The 9,598-nt window shown below is 38.8% G+C and overlaps 1 protein-coding gene across 1 annotated transcript in view; it reads right to left on the bottom strand.

Moving 5' to 3' along the window:
* Positions 1 to 4,628: 4,628 nt before the first annotated feature.
* Positions 4,629 to 9,598, bottom strand: part of Fmn2 (formin 2) — a 311,596-nt gene continuing 306,626 nt past the window's right edge. Inside the window, 2 exon segments of the mRNA NM_001427798.1 lie at positions 4,629 to 6,139; positions 7,586 to 7,667. Of these exon segments, the coding sequence (NP_001414727.1) occupies positions 6,113 to 6,139; positions 7,586 to 7,667 (109 nt within the window). The 3' untranslated portion in view covers positions 4,629 to 6,112.

Genomic DNA, 9,598 nt, shown 5'->3' with positions numbered 1-9,598 from the left:
TTTAATATTTTTTACAGTCCAGTCATTTTCCCCATCCTCTACTGCCCTCTAACAGTTCCCAATCCCATCTCTCCTTCTTTGTCTCCAAGAGGATGTCCCCATACCCCCTCACACCCCCACACCCTGCCATGCCTCCCTATTCCCTGCGACCTCAAGTCTCTCAAGAGTTAGGTGCATCTTCTCTCACTGAGGTCAAACAAGGCAGTTCTCTTCTGTAAATGTTTTGGGACCTCAGACCAGCTAGTGTATGCTGCCGGTTAGTGGCTAGGTAAGAGATCTCTGGGGTCCAGGTTTGTTGAGACTTCCGGTCTTCCTATGGGGGTACCCTGCTCTTTAACTTCTAGCCTTTCCCTATTTCAACCACAGAGTTCCCAACTTCAGACCATTGGTTGAGTGTAAGTATCTGCATCTGTCTCAGTCAGCTGCTGACTCTCGGAGGGTAGCCATGGTAGGCTCCTGTCTGTAGGTTCACCATAATGTCAATAATAGTGTCTGTTACTCCCAAGACAGACAGCAATTTCTGGTACATATTAACGGCCCAGTACTCATTGAATTACTCAGAGACAGAAAGGCAGGCTTATTAAGCATGTCTGAATTAGTTTCTTAAAATTTCGCAGCCATCTTGTTATTAATCTTTTAAAAACACAAAACTGACCTGTTATTGTTTACAGTCTGGAGTTGATTTACTGTTTGAGTTCCTGTGCCCTCCATGACCTCTGACATCCAAGTCCTCTGGTTTCCTCACTGGTACATGCCCTCTAGCAGACCTTCCTGTGAGGTTTTTGGATAGTAAACTCTTGGTTTTTAAATTCTGAAAACATTTATCTCTTCCACCGACAGTCTTGATTTGCTGTTTTCAAATTAGCTCTTAAGTATTTTATTTCTTGCTTTAGGGCAACTGCCCCTGTGTGGTAAGTGGTGTATTCTTTCTTCCTTGAGGATCTGATTCAGTTTGACCTCTTTAGGTAAAATTTATTGGTATTTATTTGTCTTGACACTTGTTGCATTCTCAAGCAAAAAGCATGCAATTCCTTGATCCTTGCAAACTCTCGGCCATTGTTTCTTGAAGCTCTTTACCTGTGCTTTCTTAAGCTATTACCAGTTTTTTTTCTTTTTGGGTCCTTGAGTCTCCATTTCTCCTGTGTCTTCTAATGTCTCTTGGGCATCATCGGCTTTGCCTTTTCATGTGTTCTAATCCCGAGGAATGCGTCAGCATCGCTGTTCTGCTCACCTGTTGTCTCCAGCTTATGGAAATGTCTCTTTTCTATCCCCCTGATCAGCTACATTATAGTTCATCACGAGCACTAAGCATAACTGTTTGTCATTCCACTTCTTCAGCAGGACTAGGTCTACTCTCCCTTATGAGCATTTTTTTCCTTGTGGGCCTAGGGGCTGTGGCTTGCAGATTTGTCTGAGAGGGTCTAAAGATAATGCTTCCTCCTTTTAAAAAAAAATAGAGTTATTGATATCACTCTGAATTCACATCCAGCCTTTCTTGGTGCCATTGAGTTCCTTTGTGGTGTCAACACTGGATGATAGATGTGGCCCAGTTTGGTCTGCTTTTTCCTGATGTCATACATGTAATATCAGCAATATCCTAAGGCCTCCAAGGTAGTTAGTTGCTCAGACGCCGGCATCAGTATCCTGGGCTTTGGCTTGATCTTACTGCTCCAATGGGACATAACCATTTCCTCTTACCTTGTACAGAGATTCCTTTGTTTATGGACTATCCCTGTCCCTTTCCCTCTACTCTCCAGATCTATACTTTCCAAAATAAATTTGGTCTTTTATGACTATTTAGAATTTAAAAACTTTAACCTCAGAGTTGTGAACATTCAGAGATTTATTTATTTAATGGGTGAGTGCTTTATCTCTATGTACAACTGTGTTCCAGGTATGGTATTAGACCCCATTACAGATGGTTGTAAGCCACCATGTGCTTGCTAGGAATTGAACTTAGGACTTCTGAAAGAGTAGCCAGTGCTCTTAATCAGTGAGCTATCTCTCCAGCTCTGAGTTATGCTTTTTAAACTATTAGAAAATTCTTCTATATGTGACCCTACTTAACTGCCTTAATTAAGAGGAATCAGCTGCTTCTCCTTTCTACATTGTCATCTATTTGCCATGAATTTGTAGTTGAACAAGGGTTAGCTATGTCATGTTAGACATGACATAGCCTTACGTAACCACATAACCTCAATAGTGACATAACCTCACTATTGTTTGTGTTTACAAAGTAAGCATGACCTAAGAAGATATGATTGTGTGTCCAGTTGACGAGGGGTGGACTTGGGATGGCTATTCTTGGTTGTCTGCTCCAATACATCTTGGAATTAAGGAAAATTCAACTGACTGAGTACACCTGTTGGGAACTTTCTTAACTACATCATTTGATGTGTAAAGACTCACTTTTAATTAGAACTTTTTGAAGTGGGGAGCTAAACTTTTAATCCAGATCTTTCGAGGTAGGAAGATACACTTTTAATCTGGGCCACATCTTCTGGTGGCAGCCTAGAGAAAGTATTTGGAAGAAGAAAGCTTTATCTCTTTGTCTGTTTGTTCTTGCTCCTGCTCTGACTGGTAAGATTATTGCTTTACTGTCATTAGACTCTAGCTCTGATGTATATTGAAGATCAGCTGAAACGTTTGATCCTATGGACTGAAGAACGACTGGATTCATTCCCCTAACCTTGACTAATGTGATCCTCAGTCTCTACCATAACCCAGTCCCAACAAGAGACTTCTATCAGTCCTCCATTTGTTTGCACCCTGTAGTTTGTGGAACAGTTGGCAGTTTGCCTTTCTTTAATAAATACTTACTAAATATCTGTAACTTTCTAGAAACCAGAAAGACCAGTGTCAAGGGATGTCCTCTAGGAAGTAGTTACTAATTTCAGACATGATTATCAGTGAGCTAGATATGAGGGAACAATGGCTCAAGGTGAGGGGAAACGTATAAAAAGATTTATAGTGGATGGGCTACTTCATTTTCTGTTGCTATAGCAGAATGACATAGAGTGCATACTACACAAGAGAAGTTCATATCAATAGAATTCTAGAGCCTGGGGAGTCCAGAATCAACTGAGTGTATCTGGTGAGGGTCTTTCTGCTGCATGTGACCACTGCAGAATGTATCACAAGGCAACACAGCATGAAATAGAGTGGTTTTTGTTTTCTTCTCCCAGTAAGAATCTACTTTTTCAGTACTGACATAAATTCCCTTATAGCCAGACCACCCCCCTTAGCTTCCCCTGACACAGATGGTTTAGGTATGAAGATTCCAATATTTGAACTTTTGGGGGACTTATACAGATCATGGGAGGTTAGAAAGGACTGAAGGCAGTTTAGTCTGGCAGGAGGCAGGAATTCAGATGGGCTGAGCAGGAAGTTATAACCCAAGACAAAACAGGAAACTGATTGCTCTGTCAGTCACAGTCCAGAGTTTGGATGAATGCTGGTCACACACACTTTGATATAACAACTAAGACCTTTGCAGTAGGAAATGCAGATTATCAGCTTTGTGTTTTCAAACAAAAAATGGGTGTGATGTGTACCTAAGAACTGAAACGAAGCACATTTTTAAATATGACAGTAATTGAAAGACAGCGTGATGCTAATATTGACAGGTTCTGAGATCACGCAGGAGACAAACGTCTAGGCATGTCTTAGATGGGCTACCAGGGGTGGAAATGTCTACCCTAAATATTTGCAGCATTATTCCATTGGCTGAGGTTCTAGACTGAAGAAAAGGGAGAACATAAACTGAGAACTGCATTGCACCCCTCCTTCTTTTCCTCCTTCTTCTTTTGATTCATGAATGTGAAGGCCATGTAATCAGTTACCTTATGCTCCTGCTACCCCTGACTGTATCCCTTTGAACTATGAACCAAATCAACCACTTCTGCAAGTTGCTTTTCTCAGGTCTTTCTATCAAGGTAAACAAAACAAAGCAAAACTAATATGGTTATCAAGGTAATTCAAACCAGTTTGGAACTAAGACTTTCATGATCTAGGAGGAAAATGAGAACATCTTCATAGCAGGTACAACGAATAGTGTTGGGAGTTGAGTCCATGAAGACTCAAGGGAGAGTGAGATCTAAGGAATGATCCCTGCATCTGAGGATGGAGGCTGTTTCCTGAGATAGATAACACGGAAGAATGAAATTTGGAGGCACAAGATAACAAACTTGAATCTGGTCTTGCATATAATAAGTATTATGGTATAGTATTGCATTGGAAATGGATATTAGGAAAGTAAAATGTTTGCTGGATCTCAGGAAAGAAAACAAATGGGTGAATCGTTAATATTTTATCAGGATTTCTGACTCAGGCAGCGTGATAGACTTAAGTTCCAGAATCCTGAAATGATTGATGTTTAGCTCACTTCCCACCAGTATTCCCTGGAAAAGTTGAATACAATGTATATATATGATATACATATATATATATATGTGTGTATCTATATGTATCATATGTATTTAAAATATTTTATAAAACAAATATATTGGGGCTGGGGATTTAGCTCAGTGGTAGAGCGCTTACGTAGGAAGCGCAAGGCCCTGGGTTCGGTCCCCAGCTCCGGAAAAAAAAAAAGAACCAAAAACAAAAAAAACAAAACAAATATATTATATGCACACAGCCAACACAAATATTTTATTATTCATTTTATTTTCATATAAATTAACATCCTAAAAAATTGAAATAGAAACACTAAATACAGTATTGCACATAGCGATCTTTGTTAAATGCCCCATTACTTCATTGAAGAGTGGTAATGTCCACATCGGAAGGACTGAGAGATAGGAAAACTACAAAACAACAACAGAAGAAAATAAAATACTACTGTTTCTTTGCACTTCAAATACAAAGTAAAAGGCAAGAGATCGTACTTTACATAAATACAAGTATAGCTATGATTTAGAACATTATTTTTAAGTTGCTGTCCATAACTGGTTGGCAATAGCAGTAAATTTTCCCCTGTCTAAAACCATAACTCTCAATGAATATTATTAGCAGCAATTGAAAAGAACAACTATTAATGTTATACAAAACCCTCTTAATCAATTACGATCTGACTTAAATATGTTCAGAAAGAATAGGAAACTTACTGTTTCCTGACAGTAGAGTGAGTAAAATCCCTCCCCAGGACCCTTTAGATGAGAGACAAACACATCCTCATGTCATAGCCGTAAAATTAAAACCCAATTATGTCAAAATATGCAGACAGGTATTTTACTTAACATGGTTCAGATAGATAGGATTCATCTATTTTTCTCTATCTTTTACAATAAGTGGATGTCAAAAAATAAATTTGACAATTTCATGAGCTTCACTTATTCAAATTTCCTGAAAATATTAAGTGAAGCTTGTGTATGTGTGTGAGAAAGAATGTGAGTGTATGAGTGAGAAACGGTGTGTTTGTGTAAGAAAAAGAAGAAAGAGAGAGAGAGAGATAGAGATAGAGAGAGAGAGAGAGACAGAGTTAAGTATTGCAGTGTTAGACATAGAGAGACATCTCATGATTTCAATTATTTCTGCTTCAGACCAGTTTTCATAGGGTCTCAAGAGAAATATTACGGAGAGCAACTTAAGCATGGGAGAGGCATGGACCATAACATATAGATGGTATTTACTTCTCAAATAGACACTTTGTTGTAGCAGAAGTCAAGTAGATACAATGGGTTCACTAGGAATAACCTTTACCCACAGGTCTAATCACATCCATGTGGAGTTCTGGTTGTCAGTAAAAAGGGAAACATTTTTGTAGAACAAGAGAGAATCTCACAAAAGGAAACTGTAGGTTAAGGTTCAGCATGTTCAGAATTAATGCCGAGATAGTGTCTCTTAGACGTACCACTTAGGTCTGTTGGCAGAATGCCACAATGTTTACAAAAAGAAAAGGTGTCCGATTCTCCACAGGTCTACTGCTTTTTTAATTTTAAAGGGACAAACAATAAATTTCAACAACCAACAAACTGCCTAGAGAACAGGAAGATTACGCAAGAGGTTCACAGGAAAATGATCAGGAGGGTGTAGCTTCCTTCCCTCCTTCAGGTCAGGTGGATGCTGGGAAAGTTGTTTCAATGACGTGCTTTCTTCTGCTGTTCACCCCTCAAGTTTTCATGCTGATCTTTGCTTTCTAATAAGAAGCAAACAAATGGATTAAAAATGAGGGGATTAAAAATAAAAAGGGGAAGGAGCTTAGAGCGGCCCCCAAATGGTTTTTATTTCTATTGAATTCTCTGGAAAAACGTGAAAAGATCAGCTCATTCAGAAAACTTTACATGCATTGTATCTGATTCATCTTTAAATTTTTTTTCAATTTTTCATTGAAAAAAATTATGAAATACTTTCAAGGAAATCAGTTTTTAAAGTGTAACTTGTAACATATGTGAAGGGGAGGGGACAGCACGGTTCTGTTGTTCCAGATCCCACTTGCAAAGATATGAATACAGAATTAAATCCAGTGAACTGATTTCCTGGTGGAAATGTTTTAATTCTCTTCTCTTTCAAAGCAGTATAATCAGGGTTAGCTAATAATCATTGCTCTTATTCAATATGGCTTTATTAATCTTTGATCAGAAAGCAGCATGAGACGAATTTGCCATTAGATAAAACTACTTTTGATACAGAAAACCCTATGGGAAAATAAATTATATCTGAACATAGGGATATTTTCTAAACAAGGCTTCTTAACCCTCGGGCAGTTTGAGTTATCTGAACTGTCTATTTTATTTAGACTATGTTATACTAATCCAATTCAAGGTGCTTCAGTTAGGGTTTGAGAGAGGTCTCAACAGTTAAGTGAAATTGTTCATGTAGAAGCCCAGAGTTCAGTTCCTACCTAGAACCTATGTGAAGTCACTCATAACACTTTGAATCTCCAGCTTCAAGGGAGTCAAAGTCCTCTTCCCACCACCTCAGGCACTTGCCTCCACATGTACAGACTCAATGGTTAATTAAAAATAAAAACAAATCTTAAAATGCTTTTATTTGGTGTCCTAAATTGTCATCTAAACCAGCACTATTTACTTGTTCTGGCAACAAGAGATGTAGGACACCTTCAAAACCCTCATCAAATTGTCTACAGTACCAGAAGGGAGAACTTACCTTTATAATCAACATTTCTTTCTAAGAGTATACAAGTTGGTGGTTATTTTGTTTGTTTCTCATTTGTTTTGTAATGGAGGACTTGACCAAGGAGAATTCCTAGATTATCCTTCTAGACAAATAGCCTCCTTAAGAGCATATCTCATTTCCTATTGAGTTTTAGGGAGCAAATCTCCTGTTAGACACTCTGGGTTAAAGAGCATCAGTGGCTCATGACTCATGTATAACGAGAAGTCCAGGAGGATACCTGCCCCAAGAAGTGGTCACAGGCTCTCACATGTTTTAATTCCCAAGTTTCAAATACTCAACCTTGAAACTGACCCAACTACAAAGTCCCAATTAAGGATATAAAGAGACTTTTGGAATTAGAAGCTCATTATCCAAAGAAAAGATAAATATGACTAAAATATTATTATATAACTGTATGTATTGCAAAGACAGTCACAAGCTGAAAACAAGAATAGTGAATACTTACAATCCCAGAGTCATGTCTCGGTTTTACTTTGTAGAGTGATTTTCCTTTCTTCTGCCTACACACTTCCTCAGCTTCTTTGACTCTAAGTGGGGAAAAAGACAACTTATTTAAACAGAAGCCCACAGGGACCGCAGAAATCTACTTTATACCATGGGGTTAGAGGGCAACTCATTATTTGAATTACTGAGAAATAAGTCACACAGGAATGTCTCCGATATTTGATTTTAAAATTGAAATTGTTAGAACAGGTCACTCATGTGAGGTTGCAGGTCCTGGGATGGGATGGATATATATATATATATATATATATATATATATATATATATATATATATATGTATATATATAATTTTATTAGATATATTTTTACTTACATTTCAAAGGTTATTCCCCTTCCCGTTTCCTGTCCATAAGCCCCCATACCCTCCCCTCCCCCTTACAGGTATTTCCCCCATCCATCCCCCTTACTGCCACTCCCATATTCCCCTGCACTGGGGTCCAACCTTGACTGAACCAAGGGTTTCCCCTTCCCCTGGTGCCCCAAAAAGGCTATTCTCTGCTACTTATGCAGTTGGAGCCCTGGGTCAGTCCATGTATAACTTTCGGTAGTGGTTTAGTCCCTGGAAGCTCTGGCTGGTTGGCATTGTTGTTCTTATGGGGTTGCAAGCTCCTTCAACTCTTTCAATACTTCGATTCCCCCCAAGGGGGTCCTATTCCCAGTTTGGTGGTTTGCTGCTAGCATTGATCTCTGTATTGGACATGCTCTGGATGGGTCTTTCAGGAGAGATCTATATCCAGTCCCTTTCAGCATACATTTTCTAGCTTCATCAATTTTATCTAGTTTTGGTGGCTGTATAAATATGGGCCACATGTGGGTCAGGCTCTGAATGGCCGTTCCTTCAGTCACTGCTCTGAATTTTGCTTCCATCTCCCCTCCTATGGATATTTTCCCCCTAAAAGGGATGGGATATATTAAATAAATATAAGGGGATCAACTACTACATAACTCAGAAATATTTTCATAATTAAGGTTGATCACATAAAAGTTTACATAAAGATTTAAAATAACTTTGGATCCATTTTCTCTATACCAAACTCACCTAGACATAAAAAGACATTTGGAATAAAATTTGTGGGCAGTTGCAGCAACTTCATCAAGCATGGAAGCAATTATCTATCGGAAGACAGCCAAAAGAATGACCCACAGTGAACAATGCCTTGGGGAACTGTGAGAGAGGTTCCATGAAAGGAAGGCAGAAGACCATATGCAGATTCACGGTACACTGACCACATGGGGTTCTATAGCTAGCTATCATTTGACCTCCAACAGGAACAAACATGTCTTATGAATTAAAGGTAAAGATTGTTACAGGAGGCACAAAATCACATTCAAGAACAATCCAGGGAACAAGTTGCACTAAAAGGTCCTCAGGTTTTTGCCCTCCCCTCCCCCGCCCGCCAGGAGCTTCTCTCACAGTTCCCCAGGCACTGCTCACCAGGGGTCATTCTTCTGACCAGGTTCCAATGATTACCATTTAATTGGTACAATAAATAAATAAACAAACAGGTAAGTAAAGAAATAGAACAATTGCAAAGTGATTACCCCTTTCCCACTGGTTTAGGAAATAAGGTCTTCTAGGCAACCCAGGATGCCCTGAAATCTGAATTCTTGCTGTCACCTCCTAAGAGCTGAGATTCAAGGATGTACTATTATTGCCAGTAGAACCTTTCACATGTCAAGATTTCTTTTTGTATATATGCTCCAAAGAAACACTCACTGGCCATCAGAGGTATCACTTAAAAGAGAGTGCAACTTAGAGATTAACTCTTCATTAATTGACCTTACTATTGAACACTGGCAATGTCCTATCACCTCTAACCTTGGGACACCCTTAAAAAAATAAAAGGACAGAACACAAAAATATTACATCATAATGACAGACAAGTCCTTCCGAGGCCATAGAGTACTTTGCTAAAACATTTCTTTACAAATTTTTATATATTATAACAAGTC

This window comes from Rattus norvegicus, chromosome 13 (assembly GCF_021556685.1).
Source record: "Rattus norvegicus strain SHRSP/BbbUtx chromosome 13, alternate assembly SHRSP_T2T, whole genome shotgun sequence".
In the NCBI taxonomy this organism is placed as follows: domain Eukaryota; kingdom Metazoa; phylum Chordata; class Mammalia; order Rodentia; family Muridae; genus Rattus; species Rattus norvegicus.
This window is presented reverse-complemented; position numbering and strand designations above follow the sequence as displayed.